Here is a 26,384-nt window from a genome sequence, read left to right as displayed (position 1 = left end):
AGGGAGGTGGTGGAAGCCTGGAGGTGTTTGCAGCCAGGCTGGATGTGGCTGTGAGCAACCTGCTGCAGTGTGAGGTGTCCCTGTCCATGGCAGGGGGGTTGGAACTGGCTGGTCCTTGAGGTCCCTTCCAACCCTGACAATTCTGGGATTCTATGTTTCCTTCCACTAAGAGAAGAGATTGGAAGGTCAGGACACTATATAAACAGAAATTCCACAAACACTAAGAACACACACACACACCCCTGCCCCCTCCATGCCTTTAGGAACATCCTCTTCCCATTTCCACACACCCCAAAGAGAAGAGCTTCCCATGGAGGAGAGAGCTTCCACTGTTAGCTGCAGCACTCCCTGTGCACAACCCTTGCCTTGGCTGGAGCTGCCACAGGGTGTGATTACAGCTGGGGATGCTCAGGCTGAGAGCACGACACAAAAAGTTAACATGAATTCATTTGCCTTATCAGATGGAGTGCTACACGGAGGAGAGAACATGGAGAATCACCTGATGGGCAACAGAAGGTAGAGGGAAGGAAGATCTTAAAATACAAACTGAGTTTTGCATTAGGCACAGCAGGCCCAGGCCTGTGTGCAGGCAGATAAAACAGGCACAGGGAGGAGGCTACTGCCGTGGCCGTGCAGGCACAGCTCCAGGTACCTGTCTGGCAGAGGAGATATTCATCAGGGGACTCATTTCTGCTCTGAGTACTGGGGGAAGAAAAACAACCAACAAATCTGCCACAGAGGAGTCCTTATTGAACCTGTGGAAGCGATTGTTCCTGCCGGGAGCACGTGCTGCCTGTGCTGTCTCTGATGCCCGCTCTGCGGAGGTTGTGTGCTGCAGAGCTGGGAGCAGGGGCAGCACAAAAGCAGCTTCCCTGCTGCTTGTCCCTCTGGGACTCACAGAGTGGAAGAGGTTGGAAGGAACCTCTGGTGACCCTTCTGCTAAAGCATGTTTGGCTGGACCAGGATTGTGTCCAGGTGGGTTTGAAGTCTCTGCAGAGAAGGAAACTGTGCAACCTCTCTGGACAGACTGGTCCAGTGCTCCCTCACCATCAGGGGAAAGAAGTTTTGTCCTCATGTTCAGACAGAACTTCTGTGTTCCAGTCTGTGCCTGTTGCCCCTTGTCCTGCCACTGGGCACCACTGAAAAGAGTCTAACCCCTTCCTCTTGACACCCACACTTTAGGTATTGATGAACACTGATAAGATCCACTCTCTGATCTTCTCCAGGCTAACCAGCCCTAAATCTGTCAGCCTTTCCTTGTAACAGAGATGCCCCAGTAGTTCTGGACTCTCTCCAGCAGTTTCCTGTGTCTCTTGAACGGGGGATTCCAGAAACAGACACAGGACTCCAGATTTGGCTTCCCTAGGGCAGAGCAGAGGAGCAGGGGAACCTCCCTTGAGGCACTTGAGCCCTATGAGGAGAGACTGAGGGAGCTGGGGCTGCTTAGCCTGGAGAGGAGGAGACTCAGGGGTGACCTTATTGCTCTCTACAACTACCTGAATGGGGGTTGTAAACAGGCAGAGGTTGGTCTCTTCTCCCAGGCAACCAGCACCAGAACAAGAGGACACAGTCTCAGGCTGCGCCAGGGGAAGTTCAGGCTGGAGGTCAGGAGGAAGTTTTACACGGAGAGAGTGATTGCCCATTGGAATGGGCTGCCTGGGGAGGTGGTGGAGTCACCATCCCTGGAGGTGTTCAGGAGGAGACTTGACAGGGTGCTTGGTTACATGGGTTAGTTGATTGGGTGGTGTTGGGTGATAGGTTGGACGCGATGATTTTGAAGGTCTCTTCCAACCTGGTTTATTCTATTCTATTCTATTCACTGGCCACACTCTTCTTAGTGCACCCCAGGGTACCATTGGCTTTCTTGACCTCAAGGGAACACTCCTGGCTCCTGAATACCAGGACCTGCTCCCAGGCCCTTCTCCAGAGAGGACCATGGTGATTGCTGCTGCTCCCCTGCAGTAACCAAAGAGCATCTGTGGATGTGTGTGCCTGGGAAGAACATCACCACACCTGAATCAGCTCAGCTGCCACTCAGAGCTCCAGCCTGACCCCAAGCAATGTTTCTCTAAGTCTCCAGGCACCATTTCCCAAACCAAAATTAAACAGGGAGCTGGGAGCAGCCTGCAGTTGCTCCATGCCCATGGGGATGTCAATTCTTCATTCAAAGATGACCAAACAATTCCAGTGAAGGTTCAGAAAGCTCTCAGAGCCCACAGGCTGATGTGCAGCAGCACTATGAAAAATGATTAGCTCATTAATTCCAGGCACTGTGTTCATTTCAAACCCATCAGACAGACTTCATTCTGCAAGCAGAGGCACTAATGCAGAGCTGAGCAGCACAGAGATTAGCAACTCCCTGCACAGGCAGGGAACAGAGGGAGAGGAACACAGAGAGCAACCAGTGGAGAACTACAAAGCACAGTGCAAAGGTCCACTCTGATGATGGAGAGGAGTGACAGAGCAGACACACCCACAGCTCAGTACCAGGCAAATCTGGCTGAGGACTGCATTAAATGGATTGGTCTCACTGAAAGGAAAGGGAATGAGGGATCAAGCACAGGGTGACTTAAACAAACACAATCAAATGCTAGCCCAAGATTGTAGGGCTCTTGGGTATAGCTGATGTGTGAAAATCCCCCTACAAGGCAGGGGGTAAAAATAAAACAAAACAAATACATTAAATAAAAATAAATCAAACCAAACCAAATAACATAGGAAGAAGTCTACAAAAAATCCCAAAGAGTGATGGGAAGAGTCCTGTGGAGGCAGAAGAGTCACAATGAGTGGTGAACAAAACCCAAACCAGCTCCAAACCCTACTTATTTATGTTTAAATGCCTTTTCCTGACCTAGTGCATATATAAGGAGGGAAAGAGGCTAAAGGAGACCTCTGCAATGATCATACCTGACAACAGCTGTCAGGAGAGCCTGGGAAGAAGACATCCTTTGGACATGCACTTCTCAGAGGTACAAAGAGATCTGTGAGCTGAGTGTTGCTGGCCAGAGAGTTTGAGTCCTGCACAGAGCTGTTCTCTGTGACCCCTTAAAGGGATTCCCCACAATCTTCTGTTCAGCCTCGGGCTCCAGTCCTGAGCCTCTAGTAGCCTTTTATTAAGAGCATCACTGCACTGTGCTGTGGTTGCTAAGCTGATCTGTGGACAGCTCCTCTGAGAAAGAGGAAGGAAATGGCTTTTGTTCTGTTTAGTTGGGCTGTGTGCTGTTTGGCACTCTGTTCCCATGGGAGTGTGCAAATGGATGAACATTTCTCTCAGCAGACCTCAGTGTTCCACAAAGTGAAATGCTGGTGAGGAATAATGGAAGGTTTGGGCTCAAGCAGTGTGATGAGCTGAGGTCTGTTTAAATAGAGTCATCCCTAATTGCAAGCAAGGGCAGCAATTTATTGCCAGGGAGCCAGGAAACAAGCTGTGGTTTCCCACAACTAACAGACCTGTGCTATCTGGCAGCAGAGAAGCTAAGAATGTGCCTCTTTAATCCATTATTAATGCTGGCCCAGTAGCAAAGAATCCTCTGCAAGCTTCAAGCAGCTCTGCCTTGCCTGAGAAAAGGAAACACCTTCCATTTCTTCTCCTGCACTGCTGCTTCCACACATTCTCTTCACTCCCTGAAAACTCACATCCTGACACAGCTTTGCACAGAACCAAACACTGCAGCTCATGCTGACTGCACAGGGCAGTGAGGAGCAGCACAGTGCTGCAATGTGCAATGCCTTAAGACTGTTTGCAACACCCAGTCCCCAACACTCTCCTGAAGGCTCCTCCAGTGCTTTGCCAGGCAGGCTCTGCTGTTCTGCTGAAGGGCTGTCAGATACTTACTGTGAAGATGCTGAGCAACGCTTATGATCCACTCCTCTGTTAACTTCCCAGCTTTTGTTATCCTGGTGCACTTCAGCTGGCTGGAAAGATCCCTGGATTCAACCCAACAAACTGTGTCCTGCTTGTAGCTATAGTCCAGAGTCAAAACTGCAGATCCTTTCACAGGGGCTCGGGCAGATGCTTTGCTTCCATTGAGATACAACACCTCAAGGGTTTCAGAGCTTGCAACCAGCAGAAGGGGAGGTGCATCAGCAGGCTCTGGAAACAAAGGGAAGGGAATTTTAGAGGTTAAGAGACTCTGCAGAGCAGATTTATCTTTTTGTCTATGATGCAGCTTTCAATGTTCTCACCTGCATGCTTTAGGAGATATAACAGATTGGGTTTGGTTTGATTTTCATACCTACAATCTATTCCAAATTGCTGCCCTGTTTTATCCTGCTGCTCTAATGGCTCACATCATTACACAAAATTAATTACCCTAGCCCCACAGCTTCTGTTTAATTCCAACTATCATTATTGCAACATTTCTCATGTCTGAAGTCACAAAACGAAATGCAACTTATGCAAATGCTCCCCAGCCAGACTGCTGGCCTCTCTGAAAGCATCAGGGCCTGGAAACTCTGCAGAATTGATCACACACTCAGAGAATCACAGAATGGTCTGGACTGGAAGGCACCTCCAGAGCTCAGCCAGTCCAATCCCCACTGCAGTCAGGCCCAGAGCCCTGTCCAGCCTCACCTTGAATATCCCCAGGGATGAGGCCTCAACTACCTCCCTGGGCAACCTGCTCCAGTGTTCCACCACCCTCATGGTGCAGATCAAGAGGGAATGGCCTCAAGCTGCCACTGGGGAGGTTTAGACTGGATATTAGGAAGCATTTTTTCATGGCAAGAGTGATCAGGGATTGGAATGTGCTGCCCAGGGAGTCCCCAATCCTGGCTGTGTTTCAAGGTGGTTTGGCTGTGGTGCTCGGGGCTATGGTTAAGGGTTGAGCCTTGCAGAGCAGGGTTAATGGTGGGACTTGGTGATCCTGAGAGTCTTTTCCAACCTGAATGGTTCTGTGACTCTGTGATTTTAGTATTAATGTCTAAGACATAAGGGAATTGTGCAAAGGAATTAGCATCAAACCTCCTGAGCAAGAGCTATAATCAAACTTGGCTGCAGACAAAGGCACTGTAAGGACTCATGGCACTGCTAAGAGGTTCTGCTCAGCAGGCACTATTAAACATTAAGAATACATCTGCTTGCTGGCAGAACTTACTCAAAAACTAGATTACTGAGCTTGAAATTATATTTCTCCAGCAGCCCATACATGAAATAATTCAAAGGACTGAAGCAGTTAATCATGTTTTGTTTCTTTCACAGCAGGGTAGGTGCCTGCTCCTTCCAGCTGCTGCTCAGGGAAAGGCTGCTTTCATCACTACTTATGACAAAAACATGTTTGAATGCTAAAATGATACAAACCATATTCAAAGCTCAAATACCTAAAGCATCTTACTGTATCAAATCATGCAAGAGAGGAAATGAGGGGAAAAAAGAACTCTGTCTGCTCCCTCCCCAAAACTGCTCCAGAACAGAAACCACAAAGCTTAGAAATTCAGTGGACAGCTCCAGGATGAGTCCCAGTGAATAACGCAAGAGAGGAAATGAGGGGAAAAAAGAACTCTGTCTGCTCCCTCCCCAAAACTGCTCCAGAACAGAAACCACAAAGCTTAGAAGTTTAGTGGAGAGCTCTGGGCTGAGTCCCAGTGAGGTGACAGCAGCATTCCCAAGGACTGGACTTCATCTGTGACTCTTCAACAACTTTGCTTCCTTCCTTTCTTAATTTTTCTCTCTCTTTGTATGTATTTTCTCATTTTTAGGCAAGATAAGAAGTGAGTAGCTCCCTAAGCCAGGAAAGTTTTATGATTCATGCCTCTTGACTACATCTTCCTTTGAATTATGTTTAAGAAAGAGTAGTGGGAAAGATGAAAGCCTTGCATTTCCCCCACTCCCTGATCTCCTCCAAGATACAGATCAATAAGTGATGTCACAACAAATCAGGAGCTAAGGCATCTTGCTCTGCCAACAGCCCTGCTTGCCCTCTGGAGGAAGAGCTTCAGAAATAGCCAGCATTTCTTTCATTTGCCCCTACACAAGGATGTGAAATAGGTAAACCTCAGAATCCACTGCTCACAAGCAGCTTCAAACCCCCTCTGCTGAGGCATGCATGGGATGTGAGAGGGACTTTGCTCTTCCCACTCCCTGTATAGCACAAGTGCCTGAAAACAGTCAGCAGTGTTTAGCAAAGTGCAGCCCAGCTGTGGTTCTGAACGTGATTCCCAAGGCTTAGCCACAATGCACCCCCAAACCAGGCTGCTGAGCTGCTGAAGCCTCACAACTCACTCCTGTGAGGTCCTGCAAGAGAACTGCTCTGTGAAACCAGCTGCAGAGTGATGAATGTTTGCTAAACATCAGGAGAAGCTTCTTGGTTTCATCACGACGAGCTCCTCCTGCTTTATCTCCATGACAAATGTCTCCTATCACATGCCATTCCTCTCCAGAGAGGCTGTGCAGATACAAGCCATACCAGCAACTTGGGGAGGAAAGGGGAGAGATCTGATTTTTTAGCTCAGCTAAAGATTTCCACTGCTGTCATTTTGTGCCCTGAAATTGTCTTTTCCTGAAACTTCAGCAGCTCCTGCAACACTGGCACACAAACTGGCTAAACAAAGGAAGTCTAAACCTTGGCTCAGTAAAACTCTGTTTTGCTTCATTTTCATCACAAAATATGTCACAGGATCCCAGAATGCCTCAGGGTTGGAAGAGACCTCAGAGCTCATCCCCTCCAACCTCCCCACCATGCCCAGGGACACCTCTCAGCTACACTCAGCTGCTCAAGGCCTCATCCAGCCTGGCCTGCAGCACCCCCAGGCAGGAGGCAGCCACAGCCTCCCTGGGCAGCCTGGGCCAGAGTCTCAGCAGCCTCCTGCTGAACAACTTCTTCCTCAGCTCCACTCTAACCCTGCTCTGCCTCAGCTCCAAACCATTCCCCCTTGGCCTGTCTCTAGACACCCTCAGGAGAAGTCCCTCTGCAGCCTTCCTGCAGGATCCCTTCAGGTCCTGGCAGGCAGCTCTGAGGTCCCAGGTAGAGTTTAACAGAGAGAAGAGCTGTTCTCTGCTGCTCCAGAGGAACAGGTCTGCTCTGTTAAACCCATCCATGTCATCAAGGCCAGTAGGACACTGCCAACTACCAGTTGTTACAGTCTGCTAGATCTAAGAAGGGAAACTCAGCAGCTGACCTTCAGCCCAGTCCAGGCACCATGAGCATTGCCCAGTCCAGAGCTGAGTTCTTGATTCTCATGTAGTGGAGATTAATATTATAGTATTTTCTCTTTGTGTGAACTTTCTTATCACAGTATCATAGTATCAGTCAGGGTTGGAAGGGACCACAAGGATCATCTAGTTCCAACCCCTCTGCCTTGGGCAGGGACACCCCACACTAGATCAGCCTGGACAGAGCCTCATCCAGCCTGGGCTTAAACACCTCCAGGGACAGGGCCCCAACCACCTCCCTGGACAACCCATTCCAGGGCTTCACCACTCTCATGGTGAAGAACCTCTTCCTCACCTCCAGCCTGAATCTCCCCACCTCCAGCTTCATTCCATTCCCCCTAGTCCTAGTTCCTCACTGTGGACTGGTGAAGAATTATTCAGCTGCCTTGTGTGTGTCAATACAAAAGTTGGTAGAGGCAGCAAAAACCTGCAACTCTTACTGGAGCCCCAGTCAGAACAGATTTAGAAATGCTCTTTACATAAAAAACCCAACCTAGCAGAGCTTCCTATTTCCTGATGGCAAAATAAGGGAGGAAAAACATCTAACAAGCACAGCTTCATCCTTGGCTGTTGACTCACTGTGGATAGGGATCTGCTAGAGAGAGTCCAATGGAGAGCCATCAGGATGACTACAGGACTTGAGCAGTCCCCCTCTGAAGAGAGACTGAGAGCCCTGGGGCTGTTTGGTCTGGAGAAGGGGAGGCTGAGAGGAGACCTGATCGGTGCCTATCAATACCTGAGGGGTGGGTGCCAAGTGAAGGGGGCCAAGCTCTTCTTGGTGATGCACAGCAATAAGCCAAGGAACAATGGATGCGAACTTGAACGGAGAAGGTTTCAGCTCAACATGAGGAGAAACTTCTGTACAGTGAGGGTGCTGAGCCCTGGGGCTTCCCAGAGAGGTTGTGGAGTCTCCTGCTCTGGAGTCTTTCAAGACCCACCTGGATGCATTCCTGTGCAGCCTGCCCTGGGTGACCCTGCTCTGGCAGGGGGGTTGGACTGGGTGACCTCTGGAGGTCCCTTGCAACCTGCAGCATTCTGTGATTCTGTGATACTGAAAAATTGCTGCAGGAGCTTTTGTTTGGTTTTTTACTATTAAAACATTGTTAACTCAATAAGCTGAGTAAGAAAACACTGCACAAGATGGCTTCATTCCACACAATTCACTGATTTCCTCCAATCCCCTGTTCAGCATCATTAATGCAAACATGCACTGAGCAGCAGGAAGCCTCAGTGTGAATATGTATGGCATGAAATTCACCTCTGGGGATGCTGCAAGGACAAAACAGCCTCATGCCTTTCTTTATCCTCAGGGTACAATTACCTCATGATCATTTCCTCTGTCTCCCCACTACCTCAGTTGTCCTCCCAGAATAAACAGCCTGTTTTGTTTGTTTAAGGTAAATACTTGATGTAGTTGTGAACAGGGCAGCTGGGAACTGTTCTAATTTTGGCTGGATTGAGTATCTCCATTAATTAATAATAACCAGCTGACAACTGCTGCTGTTTCCCTTGGAGCACTGTCATAACCTGTAGAAAGTTTGTCTAGGCTGGCTCGAGTAAGCAAGTCTGTCTCTTCGGTGGTCTTCTCCATCAGTTCATACTGATCCCCTAGACAGGACCAAAACAAACCAGCTTTTCACACAAAGATGTTGAAACTTACCATTTTTGGCCTTGCAGGACTTGTTATCAGGCTGCAGCACGTAGCCCTCCACACAGCTGCACCTGTAGGATCCCTCTGTGTTTGCACACAGCTGGCTGCAGCTTCCGTACGTCTCACATTCATTGACATCTGGAGGGGCAGGAATGAGGATTGATTGATTGATTGATTGATTGATTGATGGGTTAGGGAAAAAATCAAATCAAAATCAATAAATAAACCAGAATTCTGAGAGACTTAAAGCCACCAAGGCATTCTGGTGCTTTCTGTCTTCCAATCATTGAATTGTCAGGGTTGGAAGGGACCTCAAGGCTCAGCCAGCTCCAACCCCCCTGCCATGGGCAGGGACACCTCACACCACAGCAGGTTGCTCACAGCCACATCCAGCCTGGCCTTCAAACCCTCCAGGGATGAGGCTTCCAGCACTGCCCTGGGCAACCTGTGCCAGGCTCTCACCACCCTCATGGGGAAGAACTTCTTCCTCACATCCAATCTGAATCTACCCACTTCTAGTTTTGCTCCATCCCCCCTAGTTCTGGCATTACCTGACACCAGGACCTGAAGGGATCCTGCAGGAAGGCTGCAGAGAGACTTTTGCTGAGGGTGTCTAGAGACAGGCCAAGGGGGAATGGTTTGAAGCTGAGGCAGAGCAGGGTTAGAGTGGAGCTGAGGAAGAAGTCCTTCAGCAGGAGGCTGCTGAGACTCTGGCCCAGGCTGCCCAGGGAGGCTGTGGCTGCCTCCTGCCTGGGGGTGTTGCAGGCCAGGCTGGATGAGGCCTTGAGCAGCTGAGTGTAGCTGAGAGGTGTCCCTGGGCATGGTGGGGAGCTTGGAGCAGATGAGCTCTGAGCTCCCTTCCAACCTGAGCCATTCTGGGAGTCTATGATTCCCTTCCTCAAGCCACGACCTTACCACAGCTGTTGGCTGTTAAAATTCCTCCAACATAGTGACCAGAAGCTAGGGGATTTTAAGTTCAATAGATATTAGTTCTGAAAGACAGAAGTTTTGGTTTTCCAAGTAGTATCCATCCCCAACCCCTTGTTAAGGAGATGTTTTGCTTCTTGTTAGCAGCAGAGACCACCAGTTAGCAGAGCTGATGAAGGAACATTTCAAGAGAGGAAATAATTGATTATTCTTTTCAAACTATTTGTGCTGGCAGCCCCTTACAGCTGCTAAAATGAGCTGTCACAACTTCTACATTAAACTCTCATCCACTGCATCAAAAAACTATAGATTTCTCTAAACCCCACCCAGAAAGGGCAATTTTCTCAGCTAGGTTGTGGAGGCACAGTACCAGCAAATCAAGATGTGCTACTCTGCAGTGGTTGAGGGTTTAGGTAACAAATTGCCACTTTACAAAGCAGCTCTTGAACTTATTTCCTCAGATATATTTGCAATCACAAAACAGGGCCAGAGGAGAGCAAAAATAGAAATTATAATCAATTACATTCATGGAGAGCCTGGCTGGGCACTGTTAGAGAGAGAGGGGGGACTGGGAGTGAGCACATAGCAGCAGCCAACACAAGGCCAATATGGCTATCAAAGGAGGAAAAAATCAAGCAAGGAACAAGCACCTGGATGGAGAACTGAGAAGTGATAGGCTTCCACACTGGAAAAGAACACCCATTCCACTCTGCAATTAGCACACTGGAACCACATCCCCAGCTCACTGCCATGGGCTGGGAGTCCTCAGGTGTCTCATTCTAATCTAGGTGTGACTTCATGGGCACGAGGTGAGGCAGTACAAGTTTTACACTCTCCTGGTCTGAAGAATGCCTTGCACAACTGAGCTGCAAGCTTGCCACAGGGAGGGGAAACACTCCTCACCTCCTCCAGTCTGCCTCAGGATGCATTCCTCTCCCTCACTTCAGCACAGCTGCTGCACAGGAGAACAGGAAAGGGGCAGCAGGGAGACCCTGCCTCTCATACCAGTGAAGGACTCCTTCCCCTTGCTTGCCCCTCAAGCCCATGCTCATTGTCTGAGGGAGATCTTTGATGACCATAAAAAGAATGGTTCAGCTTGAAAAATAACCTCAGAGCTCATCTGCTCCAAGCTTCCCACCATGCCCAGGGACACCTCTCAGCTACACTCAGCTGCTCAAGGCCTCATCCAGCCTGGCCTGCAGCACCCCCAGGCAGGAGGCAGCCACAGCCTCCCTGGGCAGCCTGGGCCAGAGTCTCAGCAGCCTCCTGCTGAACAACTTCTTCCTCAGCTCCAGTCTGACCCTGCTCTGCCTCAGGTCAGACCTGGAGGCAGGATCAGCAGTGGGGTCTCAGCAGAGCACATAAGCCACTCTCAAGGAGCTTCATTGTCATGGTGTGGCAGCCCACTACTGCCTTGCTGCTTCCAAGAGCCCCGAGGGCAGCAGGAGCAGGCTGGCTGAGCACTCATGCTACAGCAGATCTCTCCTTTACCTGAGCAGCTCCTTCCATCGCTGCTGGTCTCGTGTCCCTCGCCGCAGTAGCACCTGCTGCCGTTCCTGGTGATGGCACACCTGTGCTGGCAGTTCAGCTGCTGGCATTTGGGCAGCAGTTCTGCAAAGGATTAGAGCAAAAGGTCACTAAATTGTGTGATGATTGCTGAACTGCACACGTTAGAAACTGTTCTAGGTCTTACAAGTGGAAGTCTGAGGGAGGGAACTGCACCACCACTCCTGTTAGCTGCTTTGGGAACGCACTCAGCACACCCTGCAACATGCTTGCTGTGGAAGCTGCACTTCAGCAAGCTCCCCAACAGAAATCAGCACTGCATCTCCATCAGAAGCTGCTCCCCAGTTTATTATCCAGGCAGACCATTGCCCTGCCCTGCTCAGATAACAATTTTTTGCACATCACTCACTTTCACTCAAGGAGGTTGGGAAAAACAAACCACCAAAGCCCAGTGAGTTAGAGGAGAGTGTAAGAACCAGCCAAGGCTAGAGGAAAGGCTTCCAACATCTGGGTCTTTCCTTTCCTCAGAGCGATTGGTTTTCTATCTTTTTACAGCTTCCTTTGATTTACTGGTATACAAATAACCTTCAGAGCAATCATTGTGAATGTATTCTGCCTCCATCCTTTAATGTTGGACACATAATGCTGGATGAACAGTGGGGAGAGTCGATGCCATCACTGCTTCACAGAATCTATTGCTTAAATGTACAGCAGCAGCATCAAGCACCGTGCTAACAACCAGAGGAAATGTTGTGGAAATAAACACTGGAATGGTTTTCAGCATGAAACAGCAGGGAAAAAGTATTGTAGAATGGCTCAGGCTGGAAGGGACCTCAGAGCTCATCTCCTCCAACCTCCCCACCATGCCCAGGGACACCTCTCAGCTACACTCAGCTGCTCAAGGCCTCATCCAGCCTGGCCTGCAACACCCCCAGGCAGGAGGCAGCCACAGCCTCCCTGGGCAGCCTGGGCCAGAGGCTCAGCAGCCTCCTGCTGAACAACTTCTTCCTCAGCTCCACTCTAACCCTGCTCTGCCTCAGCTTCAAACCATTCCCCCTTGGCCTGTCTCCAGACACCCTCAGCAGAAGTCCCTCTGCAGCCTTCCTGCAGGATCCCTTCAGGTCCTGGCAGGCAGCTCTGAGGTCCCCCTGGAGCCTTCTCTTCTCCAGGCTGCACAGCCCCAGCTCCCTCAGCCTGTGCTCACAGCAGAGCTGCTCCAGCCCTTGGCTCATCTTTGTGGCCTCCTCTGGACTCACTCCAGCAGCTCTGTGTCCTCCTCCTGCTGGGGACAGCAGAACTGGAGGCAGGATTGGAGGTGAGGTCTGAGCAGAGCAGAGCCCAGGGGCAGAATCCCCTCTCCTGCCCTGCTGCCCACACTGCTCTGGCTGCAGGCCAGCACTCAGCTGCCTGCTGGGCTGCAGGAGGGCACTGCTGGCCCAATCTCCAATACTTCCCAGCCCCAGGCTGTGTGAGGTGCATCAGTAATTTTGCTAATCAAAAGCAGGGTAGTTTAATAAGCAATAACATTTTTCCTCTAGGAGAGCAATGAAAGGATTGAGGAAAGCAGTTTCAGGTGTTGATCTGAAGATATTTTTCAAATCTATATGCAGATGGATCAGAGAATAACCTGCAGTGGACAGAGAGTTCTGGCACAGGGTTGGCTTTAAGTAACTGGGTAACTCCTAATGAAAAGCAGGAATCTGCAGTTTACTATGTGGGCAGTTTTAATCCATCTGATCATAATTCATCAGGTTCTGCTTTGGGGTAGAATGAATATGGATAGGGAGGAGAGTCTGCAGCAGCACCTTAGCCCTGGGGCTTGGATTCTGGAACATCTGCTGGATACCAAATAAAGATGAAGTTTTGAGAGAGAAGTGGATGTGGCTGGCACCCAAACTCACTGCTCTCTGTTATGAATCTATTCTAAAGCCAAAGAGGTTTCACACAGTTGGCTCAGGGCATTCCCCAGCACTCTGTAATCCCCACAATCTACAGGCTGAGGAGAGGCTGATAAACCACCCTCAGGCTAAACCTGCCCATTTCCCCGGTGCTTTGTGGCCTATTTCTCTGACTTTTCACCCCTGTGGGCAGGAAGAGACTCAAATCATTTGGCTGTAGCTTGTTTTGCTGCTTTTCTTGTTCCTAGTCCAGGCCTTCAATCTATTACACCCACAGCCCCGGGCAGCATGCCGCCGGGAGGCTTCCCTGCAGGTGAGGTGAGAGGGGAGCTGCAGGCCGAGCTGGGGAGCTGCAGCCAGGGCTGATGAGGTGGGATCTGTTTGGTTTGGATTCCTATCTGAACTAAATTGACATATACATTTCATTTTATAAGCAAACATGGATCAGCCAGCCTTTACAACCTATCATTTCCTTCCTCAAATATTTGCCTGATGCTACGGAGCCAGGAGCTGTTACTGCCTGGTAGCTGTTTGACTCACACAGGGACTTGGCTTGTTTGCACTCTTCCCACAATGGATGCAGCCAGCCAGCAGCTTTACCCCAGAAGAGTGGGACCCACATGCAGCCAGGGAATTGGGCAGGGGAGCAGCAACAATGCATTGGGAAATGAGATTCATCAATGGTCAGTTAATAGAAGCAGTCTACCTGCTGAGCCCTTTCACCCAACCCTGCTGCACTGCATTGGTCTCAGACTGTCCCAGCACTGTGGGGGTGGCCTTCAACGGGAGGAGAGCTGCATCTCCCTTTCATTCAGTCTAACTACCCCAAACATTTCCTGTCACACATCTCAACCTTCATCCTTCCTGCCCTGATCTACTGTTCATGCTGTCTCTCTCGGCTCTGTTGGTGCCCTCTTCCCATCTGTTGTGCTTCTGGAAAGGACATCTCTAAGGAGGGATTCTACACACACTTCCTTCTCTGATGCAAGTCCTTACCCTCACTTTCCTGTGAATCCTGTCTGATCCTATTGATCAGTTCATGAAGTCATCTCAGATTTGTTTTCTCCAAAGCCCTGTTCCCTCATCTGCTGCCAATAATCATTTCAGACAGTTGCAACTCAAACCACTGAGAAAAACCATAGACTCATAGCCTCACAGAGTGCTCTGGGTTGGAAGGGACCTCCAAAGGTCATACAACAATAGCATGCTCCAGGCTGGGAGGGACCTGCAAAGCTCATCCAGTCTGACCTCCCCATACTCAGCAGGGACACCCTCAACTAGAGCAGGCTGCCCAGGGTCCTGCCCAGACTCACCTTGAATATCTCCAGGGATGGAGCCCCAACCACCTCCTTGGGCAACCTGTTCCAGTGTTCCACCACCCTCATAGTGGAGAACTTCTTCCTACCATCCAATCTACATCTGCTCTGCTCGGGTTTGAAGCCATTGCCCTTTGTCCTGTCCCTGCAGGCCTTTGTGAGCTGTCTCTCCCCATCCTTCTTGTAGCCCCATTCAGGTCCTGGCAGGCTGCTGTTAGGTCTCCCTGGAGCCTTCTCTTGTCCATGCTGAACCCCTCCATCTCCCTCAGCCTGTCCTCATAGCAGAGCTGCTCCAACCCCCTGATCATTTTCATAGCCTCCTCTGGACCCTCTCCATCAGGTCCATGTCCTTCCTCTATTGAGGGCCCCAGAGCTGGATGCAGCACTCCAGGGGAGGTCTCAGCAGAGCAAAGTGGCAGAATCAGCTCTCTGGCTCTGCTGGCAATGCTGCTTTGGATGCAGCCCAGGCTGTGATTTGCCTCTGGGCTGCAAGCTCACACTGCCTGCTCCTGTCCAGGTCACCCAGTCCAACTGCCCTGCAGTCAGCAGGGGCATCCTCCACTAATGAAGTATCTGCTCCCAGGTTAGCCAGCTGGAAAAAGAAGCCTCCCATGTCTCACACTAAAGCTGTGTTTACCTGGAGGGCAATGGCAGCCAGCAGGGAATTCCTCACACACATCACTTGCCCACAAACCCACTTCAGAAGCACTGCTGACCACCCAATGTTCCTAGCATCAAACTTGCTTGTTCCTCCCACTGAACTATCCAGCAGATTGTTACAGCTCTAATCTGTCTGCTTTCACAGCTGTCTCAGTGAGAGCACTTACTGCTCTGCTGCTGGCCTGCTAAACCTGCCAGGGCAATCACAGCTACAGGGGCAGCAAATAGAACAAGAACAACAAGGGGAAGGGAAGGGAAGGGAAGGGAAGGGAAGGGAAGGGAAGGGAAGGGAAGGGAAGGGAAGGGAAGGGAAGGGAAGGGAAGGGAAGGGAAGGGAAGGGAAGGGAAGGGAAGGGAAGGGAAGGGAAGGGAAGGGAAGGGAAGGGAAGGGAAGGGAAGGGAAGGGAAGGGAAGGGAAGGGAAGGGAAGGGAAGGGAAGGGAAGGGAAGGGAAGGGAAGGGAAGGGAAGGGAAGGGAAGGGAAGGGAAGGGAAGGGACAGGAACAGTTCAGTTGGAGGGGATCTGCCATGGCCACCTAGTCCATGTATCTCAGTGCTGACCAAGGGTGAGCCATGTTCTTAAGGCCTGAGGCCCTTAATAAACAGACAAATGAACAGAAAAGCAGAGGAAGTGTTTTCTGTTTCCCTTTTTATGTTGTTTTGATTCTTTCAGTAACAGGTTCTGAAAGCCTTTGGTAGAAGAGGGAGCTTGCCTGCCTCTGGAAAGGTTTGAAGAGCTGAAGGCCATGCTGTGGAAGACACAGTATACATTCATGGTTTGCTTAGGCTGGGGAAGATGTGAGGGGGCAAAGCAAAACCATGGAGCAGTGAACATTGGGATTTGTATGCCCCAGAGAGGAAATTCAAGGAGATAAAAGCCAGGGCCTCTCACATCTCCTTCCTTCCTACCTTGATTTCAGATCAGAGTGAAACTCTGCACCCACTTTGGTCTCTCCCTCTCAGGTGAATCAGTTTACAAAGTACACAGGTAGTGAAGGATGAGCATCACTGAACACTCCACTTTTGTCACAGCTACAGGAACCTCTGGATTTGTCAGAGCTGCTGCAAGACTTAAAGGAAGAGGCTGCATGAGGGAAAGCAAAGAGACAGAGCCTTGTAACTCACCAGGAGCCCCACAATTCAAGACCTGAAGCTGCAAAGCAAGGCAGGAGACTGGCAGGAATCTAGGGTAGCAGCAGCAGGTGTGAGTGCCTTTAGGATGGTCTATTTTCTGCAAGCCCAGGCAGCACTGACAATTCATCCAGCTCTGATTCAGGTCATCCTCTTCAGTGGGTTTTTCTCCCACAGGAGACATGAAGGGCAGCATTTTTTAGTTTCCTAAGTCCCCATGAACAAACCTCTCTAAAGTTGTGCTCCAGCTTCCCCACCCAAGCCACCCTGCTGCCTCAAAGACCCATGCCAGCCTCATGCTCCCTGACTTTCACATGGCCTGCAACTCCCGTAGGAGAGCAGGCAGGCAGGCAGTGATGCTGCTGACCTCCCCTCCCCTGCAGTCCTACACCTTTGACAAAGACTTGGAGGGGCTGTAAGCTCCCTGGGCACAGTAATGAAATCCTGGCTTCATTTATTCCTCCTGTGTTGAAGGACACATGCTGCTTATCATAGTCCATCCAAGATGAATGGCACAGGAACCTAGCTTCTCTTGAATGGCTTTTGAATGAAAGGATTCACCAGCTGATCCCACCCCTCCTTCCTGCCAGTTCCTCCTGCGCTGCCATGAGCCTCACAATAGCTTCAGACCAGGTTCTCCAGCTGAGAAGCTTTGGCTGTTTCTGTCAAGCAGAAAAGAAGTTCAGACTGCACTTTCTTAATCCTGAAAAGTTCTGGGGCTCTTGGGGATTGTCAAGCACCAGAGTGGATTCACCAAGAGCCCTCAGTGAGCTTTGCCTTTCCTGAGGGGATGAAAGAGGATGAGATTCACACCCAGCTAAATGCTTTCTGCTGCTTTTCTTTCAGAGCCACTTGGAGACAACGAAGCCTTTTGGCTCTAGTGGTCCCCAGTTATGCTTCCTCTGGTTTAGCCTGGAGAAGAGGAGGCTCAGGGGAGACCTTATTGCTCTCTACAGCTACCTGAAGAGGGGTTGTAGCCATGTGGGGGTTGGTCTCTTCTCCTAGGCAAGCAGCACCAGAACAAGAGGACACAGTCTCAAGCTGCACCAGGGGAGGTTTAGGCTGGAAGTGAGGAGCAAGTTCTTCACAGAAAGAGTTGCTGGCCATTGGGATGTGCTGCCCAGGGAGGTGATGGAGTCACCGACCCTGGGAGTGTTCAGGAGGGGACTGGACGTGGCACTTGGTGCCATGGTCTAGTCATGAGGTCTGTGGTGACAGGTTGGACTCGATGATCTTTGAGGTCTCTTCCAACCTTAGTGATACTGTGAGACTGTGATCCCACTCTTTCTGTGGTGATGCTGTGTGCAGGATGTGTGGACACCTTCACAGTGCTCTGCAAACTAAAATGCATTATGAGTCCATAATGTTGATAACCACCAGGGAAACAGAGCTGGAATAAATACACTGCCTGAAGTTTACCAGTCTGAAATGCAAGATAATTTGCCTGGGGGATAACAGTGGAGCTGCTGTCAGTCTGGGACTTCACAACTTGAAACAACAAAGGCTGCTTGTCAAATTGCTCACCAGAGAGTGACTCTGAGCTACCAGAGCACTGTTGCGTGGGGCAAAGGGAAATACATCCCTGAGAACATTGGGATAAGCATCTGCCCATAGAGGAAGAGTTGACATCAAGGCCTGGGATGCTCACAGTCTTTTCTTCCAGGAGGCAGCTGTTGAGCTGTGCCCATGCTGGTGGATATCTGGGAGATCAACTCAGATTTAAGCAGGACCAGAGAAGGGCCTCAGGGATTAGGAGGGAAGCAGAGAGCTGGAATCTGAGGGGATGCTGCAAGGTTTCCTCTTGATTAGTGGCAGGAGATTAAAATCAAGAGGAATTATGAGTGCTGTCCATAAATGAATCAGGGGATCAGCAGTGGGGAAAGTGCTAATTTAAGGCAGAAGCACAAATAAATTCCCAATAATAAATTCTGGCTGAAAATGAGAAGGTTCTTAGCTATTACTGTAGTCTGGATCTGGAACTCCTCTTTGAATGGGAACAGCAGGAAGAGAAAAATAGATCAATGCTTTTGACATGGTAGCTTCACAGAACCCAGCATATGGAAAGGCCTCTGAAACACCAAAACCTCCATTCATGGCCCAGGAGATCCTTTTGACTACTGTATCACAGAGCCACAGAACCATTCAGGCTGGAAAAGAGCCTCAGGATCACCAAGTCCAACCCAGAACCCTGCCCTGCAAGGCTCACCCCTAAACCATAGCCCCAAGCACCACAGCCAAACCACCTTGAAACACAGCCAGGCTTGGGGACTCCACCTCATTCAGCACATTCCAACTCCTGACCACTCTTGCCATGAAAAATGCTTCCTCATGTCCAGTCTAAACCTCCCCAGGGGCAGCTTGAGGCACTTGTCCGTTATGCAACTCAGTTAAACTCTGCTCTTTCTGTTGCCACTGGAACATGCCCAGAGTCAGACTTTGGAGAGCTTGTTACTCAACTTCTAGTTGCACTCCACAGATACTTTTTCCTGCCCTTAAACACACAGCAGCTTTGTGCTGCCTGGGTTCCCTTGATCCTATCACCCCACCGCCCAGTCAGCTTTTGGGATTCAGTGTTCACACGCTGCTGCCTGGACTGCCCTTATCACACACGTGCTGCAAGCCTCCTTTGCTCTTTTCTACTTCATTTGCTGAGTTCCTGAAGCACAATTCCTTTACAGATTAGCCTCTTGAATGCAGTCTCCCCTATGTTCTCTGTTGGTTTGTTACTGCTGACGTTATGGGCACAACACAAAGCTCTCTGCTTTGCTGCTCCAGCAGAACAGGGCAGCTTGATTGATACAATTCAATTGCTGGGTTGAAATAATGCAGCATCTTTTCAGCTTACACTTACTGGTCTTTTATTGTTATTATGATTAGTTTTGACTATGGCAGCATTAAATAAAGATATATATAAGAGACAAAAATGTAATGAACTTTGTGGCACCCCAGAGCCCAGCTCTCTGTTGTGGTAGATAGACAAAGAGATGGAAATCGGAGATCAGATTCATACCCACAGAGTCCTGCTAGGGGTGAGCTCAGTCAAAGTCCAGCAGAGAAGCAGAAGGAGCCAAACTTCCAGCAGGACATGGCAGATGTGCCCCATTATCCTCAAGTCAGGGGCAGAGAAGGGAAAGCACACCTTGGGCTAGAGAGAAGATTCCTGTTTGCCCTTAGGCAAGGGCTCAGGGGAAGGTAGAATCATTGAATCATAGAATGCTTTGTATAAAGATCATCCAGTTCCACCCCCCCTGCCATGGGCAGGGACACCTTCCACTAGATCAGGCTGCTCAAGGCCTCATCCAACCTGGTCCTAAACACCTCCAGGGATGGGGCACTCATTACTTCCCTGGGCAACCCATTCCAGTGCCTCTACACACTCAGACTGAAGAACTTCTTCCTTACACCTCACCTACATCTGACCTCTTTTGGTCTAATCATTCTATCACTACCCTGACTAAAAGTCCCTGTAGCCCCATTTAAGTACTGGCAGGCAGCTCTGAGGTCCCCCTGGAGCCTTCTCTTCTCCAGGCTGAACACCCCCAGCTCCCTCAGCCTGTCCCCACAGGTAAGGTGCTAGAGCCCCTTGGTCATCCTCATGGCCTCCTCTGGACTTTCTTATGTCCATGCTTTCCTCATGCTTGGGTGTCCCAGAGTACTGAAAACAGTACTCCAGAGGGGGTCTTCCACTTGAGATAGGGAAGGAGGCTGCTCTAGGTAAGCACTTCTGAGCATGGTGGCATTGGTTGTGTACTTCATGGAATCACAGTACAGCTCAGGCTGGAAGGGAGCTCAGAGCTCATCTGCTCCAAGCTCCCCACCATGCCCAGGGACACCTCTCAGCTACACTCAGCTGCTCAAGGCCTCATCCAGCCTGGCCTGCAGCACCCCCAGGCAGGAGGGGTGTGGGCAGCCTGTGCCAGAATTGTACCTGCTGTGTCTCAGCCCTCTGCGGGGTCTCTCTACACATCTGCCTGGGTGCTGGCAGTCAGCTGCTGGGGAGCTGAGTGCATTATTTCCAGCAGCCATTGCAGGGGACCAGTGCAGGTCATGACTGCAAGGAGAGTGCACAGGCTGCTCAACAGGCTTGCCAGGCTGCTGCAGAGCAGGAGTGTCTAAGTGTGATTAGTGCTCAGTGAGAAGGGAAGGTCCTGCTGAGGAAGGGCAGGCTGCCTGTGCATTGCAAGGCACTCTTTTCAAAAGACAGAGCTTTTAATTCTTTAAAACTCTTTTTTCCTCCCTCTCTTTAATGTTTTCATCTCCAACACAAACTCAGACAGAGAAAGAAATATTGCAGGGAAAAAAACCCTAAAGCCCAAAGCTTACAGAAGCAAATGTTTGCAAGTATCCAAAGGGGAGCTGTCAGGAAGAGCTGAGCCTCCTGTCAGTGGAGTCCTGTGCCAGGACAAGGGGCAGTGGGTACAAACTGGAGCACGAGGGGGTCCACCTCAATATGAGGAGAAACTTCTTGGGGGAGAGGGTGCTGGAGCCCTGGAGCAGGCTGCCCAGAGAGGTTGTGGAGTCTCCTGCTCTGGAGCCTTTCCAACCCCCCCTGGATGTGTTCCTGTGTGCCCTGCCCTGGGTGGTGCTGCTCTGGCAGCGGGGTGGGACTGGGTGATCTCTGGAGGTCCCTTCCAACCCCCACCCCTACCTACCAAGTTCAGGAACACATTTGTTGTTCAGGGATGTGCTGTTGAACTGCCTGCCTGCCTAAATCTTGACCTACAACATTTGGCTGAGCTTCAAACCAATTTGTTTTCTGTGGTGTTCTTCCACCACAGCATCACAAAACACTTTAGCAGATGAGATCAGCAGGTAGCAGCCATGCAGTAAAATCCTCGCTCCACCAGTGCCAGTGGCTCATTATTCTGACCTTTGGCAGTTTAGTTGTACCTTGGCTGCCACTCAGGAGCAGAAGCTAAGGAGGAGCTCAGATGGGACTCTTTAAACTGGGTAGCTGATTTCATGGCTACAGAGGAGAGAGTCATTCCTCTGCTTGTGTCTCAGATGCAAATGTGCAAGGATCACCTTCATGTGAGAAGAATGTACATTTATTTAGGTGTGTAAAAAACACTTCAGAGCTGGAGGCACTTCCACAGCACTGAAGAGATGCTGAAGCAAGGTCAGTGAGTCACAGATAACCAACACTCACCCCTGTAGCCAAGAAGGCCAAGGGCAGCCTGGGGGGGATCAGGAGGGCTGTGGTGAGTAGGTCCAGAGAGCTTCTCCTGCCCCTCTGCTCTGCCCTGCTGAGGCCACAGCTGCAATATTGTGTCCAGTTCTGGGCCCCTCAGCTCAAGAAGGACCTCAGGGAACTGCTTGAGAGAGTCCAGCCCAGAGCCACAGAGCTGCTGCAGGCAGTGGAACATCTCCCCATGAGCACAGGCTGAGGGAGCTGGGGCTTGGAGCAGAGGAGCCTGAGGGCTGCCCTCATTGCTGGGGATCAAGATGTGCAGGGCTGGAGCCAGGCTCTGCTCAGGGCTGTCCAAGGACAGCACAAGGGGCACTGGGGGCAAGCTGCAGCAGAGGAGGTGCCACAGGAGCAGGAGGGCAAACTTTGTCCCTGTGAGGGTGCTGAGCCCTGGAGCAGGCTGCCCAGAGAGGTGCTGCAGTCTCCTGCTCTGGAGCCTTTCCAACCTCCCCTGGATGTGTTCCTGTGTGCCCTGCCCTGGGTGCCCTGCACTGGCAGGGGGGTTGGACTGGGTGATCTCTGGAGGTGCCTTCCAGCCCCTACCACCCTGTGACTGTATGGCCATTAAATGAAGTGTGTCTGATGAGCTGTGGAGCCTGATGATGCTGCACATGCTCCTCAATATCTGGGATCCAAAAGCAGAGACTAATGAAGCTCCTCAGTGGTGACAAACAGTGGCAGAAAGGATGACCCACAGAGGGGACTGGCTGCCAACAAGAGCACACCACCTGGGCTTTAGAGTGGCCTGCCTGTAGTTGTACAAAATGCATTTACAGAGCTAGCTCACAGCTCTCCAGCCTTGGAATTGCATTTCAGTGCCTGAGGAATGAGTGGAGTGAACAAGTTGTGACCTAGAGGCAGGCTCTGGTGTGGGAAAGGAAAAGAAAAAGTAAAGCCAAAAAAAAAGGGAGAAGAAAAAGAGTGCAGTAATGCTGTAGGGATCCCAGGATGTGAGCTCTGGAATCCAGGTATGGCTGTGGAGATTGCCCCTGCTGAGGCAGGTCCTCTCCCCTGGGCTGTCCCTTCCCTTGGTGATTCCAGCTCCAGAGGAAGGAATCCCATTCCCCTCCCACCAAAACACCCTCCTGGGATTTAGACTACAACTGAACTAACCAGGCTGGAAGAGACCTTTGAGATCATCACCCAACACCAACTAACCCACCTGAGCATAAGAAACCTTTCCATGGTGCAGGTGGCTGAGCACTGAACAGGCTGCCCAGAGGCGCTGTGGAGCCTCTGTGCCTGGAGAGACTCAAAAGCCACCTGGGCAAGGTGCTAGGCAGTCTGATCTAGGTGAGCCTGCTGTGAGCAGAGTCCATCAGCTCTGCCCAGAGGGCCCTGCTAACCTGGAGGAATCTGTGGGCCCTACAGACTGCCCCTTCCTTGCACAGACTGCTACAACCATGCCATCCAGCAGCAGTGGAAGGACACAGTTAAATGCCAGGCAAGATGGAGGTGGGAAAGCAGATCAGGCAGCGACTGCTCCCTGTGGAAGGTGCTGATGCCTCCCTCTCCCATGGCTCTTCTAACCTCTAACTTTCCTTCAGCAGTGACAGCTGCACAGGGCTGTCAGGACACAGGAGGCTGTTCATCCTTGCACAGTAAATCTCCATCTCTCCAGGCAAAGCATCCAGCATATCACCTCTGAGACTTCTGCACTAGTCAGCTATCTGCTCAGGCAAGAAATAGAACCACCTCTTGTATCTTAATTCAACAAAACAACAGTGTCTCACACTAGGGAACAGGCAATGCAGGCTGCAGGCACCCAAGGAATGGGAATGGGGAGTGACATTTCATACCTGACAGGCACACAAACATCAACACCTGCACTGATCCAGGAGAAGCTCCCCAGGAGCCAGCAGTGGCCTCCTGCAGCCCAGCAGGCAGCTGAGTGCTGGGCTGCAGCCAGAGCAGTGTGGGCAGCAGGGCAGCAGAGGGGATTCTGCCCCTGGGCTCTGCTCTGCTCAGACCTCACCTCCAATCCTGCCTCCAGTTCTGGTGTCCCCAGCAGAAGGACACAGAGCTGCTGGAGAGAGTCCAGAGGAGGCCACAAAGATGCTCCAAGGGCTGGGGCAGCTCTGCTGTGAGCACAGGCTGAGGGAGCTGGGGCTGTGCAGCCTGGAGAAGAGAAGGCTCCAGGGGGACCTCAGAGCTGCCTGCCAGGACCTGAAGGGATCCTGCAGGAAGGCTGCAGAGAGACTTTTGCTGAGGGTGTCTAGAGACAGGCCAAGGGGGAATGGTTTGAAGCTGGGGCAGAGCAGGGTTAGAGTGGAGCTGAGGAAGAAGTTCTTCAGGGAGGTGGAACAGGCTGCCCAGGGAGGCTCAAGGCCTCATCCAACCTGGCCTTGACCACCCCAAGGGAAGAGAGTCTTCTCCAGGATGCACAGCCCCAGCTCCCTCAGCCTGTGCTCACAGCAGAGCTGCTCCAGCCCTTGGATCCTCTTTGTGACTCTCCCCTGGACAGAACTCTCATGGTGCAATTCTGCTGGGAAGGATGCAGGAGCTTTACACCATTGCAGGGAGGCCAAAAGATTATTCTCTTCCTTTTCCTGACCCTGGGGGGGACCATAAGAAGCCAGCATCTTTATTTACTTTGTTCAGCTTTCAGCTCTGTGGAAAACCATAATTAAATCATTTTGAAATCATAGAAGACACCTATAATAGCTTTTCCCAGCCTCCAATTTCATGCCTCTTCATGGAAGCAGTCCCTCAGAAATTGCTTCTCTTCATGAACACAACTTCACTTGACAGATAAAACCCTCCAAAAATTGCCAGGCAGAAACCTCAGGCTCACGAGGCAGTGCCTGCCTGCAAACCCAGCCAGGGCCTTGGAATCAATTACAGCAAGGGACTCAACCCCTCTGGATCCCCAGCAGCCAGACCTGCCACTCAGCAGCAACTTCTCTGTGCGTAGAGAGAAGCCCAGCAATGGACAAGAGGAAGGAGTTTGAGCTAAAACATCACAAGGAACTGGGGGCAAGGAGAAACTCTGCTGGGGAAACAGAATTCTTGTGGCACTGCTGTTTTGTTTTGTCTTGGCAGACTGAGACTGCTGCTGCTGCTGCCCTGTGGCAGGGGCTGGCAGGAGGGCTGCAGGCCTTCACAAGCTGCATCTCCAGCTGGTGCCAGCCACAGGGGCTGAAGGTTCACTTTTGTCTCTGCAGCAAGCAGGGCTGGGTTGCAAGCTGGTTTGTGGAGCATGTCTGCACTCCTGGAGGTGCAGGATTCATTCAGAGCTGCACACTGCTGCTGCTCTCTGAAAGGCTTGGTCTGAGCAAGAGGCTCTTCCCAGACAGAGAGATTGCCCCTGGGAATGTGCTGCCCAGGGAGGGGGTGGGGTTGACATCCCCGGAGGTGTTTGAGAAGAGCCTGGATGAGGCACTCGGTGCCATGGTCTGGTTGATTGGACAGGGTTGGGTGATTGGTTGGACTTGATGAGCTTGGAGGTCCCTTCCAACCTGGTTGGTTCTGTGTGAAAGACTCACAAGTGGCAGCTCTCAAAGCTGGAAGTGGTTTTCCTAACAGCTGCCTTCTCTGAGCCCTGCCTCACCCATGTGCATAACAGCAGACACTCAGGGAAGCTGGGAGGTATGCACTTCAAACCCCAAACCTGGCAAATCACAGTGACTCAGAGCCCTGATGCCTGGCAGGAGATGCACCACTGCATGTCTGCTGGTTTGCCATCCCCTCACCTGGCACCCAGCTAGCAGGGCTCAGTGCTAACTCGCCTGCCACAGCTCAATGTCCTTCCAGCACCAGCTGCAAACATCATCTGCTGTACCTCTACAGCATGGGACCACTGCTGCCACCTGACCATCCCTCATCTTCCCTCCTTGCTTCTCTCCTGTTTTGCCCAGCTAATGAGACTGTAGCCCTTGGCAGTGTGTAACTGACTTGGTGCTGAGTTGGAGAGCACCAGAACTGCTTTCTCCTGCATGGATTTGCTCAGTTGTAACCCAGAGACCTGCGCAGAGCAACTGCTCTGCTGCACCATTCCTGCCCACACATGCACAAAGAATGCAGAGGAGAACTTCTACTGTTTTCCACAGGACAATCACAGAACTGTCAGGGTTGGAAGGGACCTCAAGGCTCAGCCAGTTCCAACCCCCCTGCCATGGGCAGGGACACCTCACACCACAGCAGGTTGCTCACAGCCACCTCCAGCCTGGCTGCAAACACCTCCAGGGATGAGGCTTCCACCACCTCCCTGGGCAGCCTGTGCCAGGCTCTCACCACCCTCATGGGGAACAACTTCTTCCTAACATCCAATCTGAATCTCCCCATTGCTAGTTTTGCTCCATCCCCCCCCATCCTATACTCCCTGACACCCTCAAAAGTCCCTCCCCAGCTTTCTTGGAGCCCCCTGCAGATCCTGGAAGGCCACAATGAGGTCTCCTTGGAGGCTTTATATACTTTTGTCACTGTGAGTTTCCCAGCTACAGCTTTGGGACTTTTTCCCAAACACTTCAAGCCTTTGGAGGCTGAATCAAACCCTTCCCTCAGCCTGCCCTACACATCAAACAGCAGGTAAGCAGCAAACTCCAGTGCTGAAGCTGCTCAGCCACAGGGAGGTTTCTGGGGAGGCAGTGGTTGTGGGTTTGTGTAGCTGTCTGTACCTTTGCAAGTCCAGGGGAGGAAAATACAGTTTTTCACAGGAGATTACACTGACAGGTTTTATTAGCAGGGCTGCTGTAAATAAATGTCATCCTCATACCCTGCCCCTTCAGCCCCTTTCTCCAGGGTGCAAGCAGCAAAGGCTGATAAGTAAGTTAATAAAAGATGATGGAAACATTCTCGATGCCAATTTCAGCATGCCAGGGCCTGAGATTATTGGAGGCAAAGCTGCAAAGGACACCACCAAGAATGAGTGACTCAGGAGCTGTGCTTCAGAGGCTGAGCTGCCCTGCAAAGATCAGCCCTGCTGCTAGCTGCTGAGGATACTGGAGCTCTGTGCCCAG

General features: G+C 51.0%; 1 protein-coding gene across 1 annotated transcript in view; it reads right to left on the bottom strand.

The window, feature by feature from the left end:
* The window catches only part of LRP1B (LDL receptor related protein 1B), a 603,705-nt gene that overhangs the window by 329,362 nt on the left and 247,959 nt on the right, over positions 1-26,384 (bottom strand). The window contains exons 4-6 of the mRNA XM_068158711.1: positions 11,220-11,339; positions 8,811-8,939; positions 3,836-4,093 (exon numbers count right to left, since the gene is read on the bottom strand). Coding sequence (XP_068014812.1) covers positions 3,836-4,093; positions 8,811-8,939; positions 11,220-11,339 — 507 coding nt within the window. The remainder of the gene's footprint in view (positions 1-3,835; positions 4,094-8,810; positions 8,940-11,219; positions 11,340-26,384) is intronic.

Source organism: Melanerpes formicivorus, unplaced genomic scaffold (assembly GCF_026170545.1).
Source record: "Melanerpes formicivorus ecotype bairdi unplaced genomic scaffold, bMelFor1.0.p_v2 SCAF_41, whole genome shotgun sequence".
NCBI lineage: Eukaryota > Metazoa > Chordata > Aves > Piciformes > Picidae > Melanerpes > Melanerpes formicivorus.
This window is presented reverse-complemented; position numbering and strand designations above follow the sequence as displayed.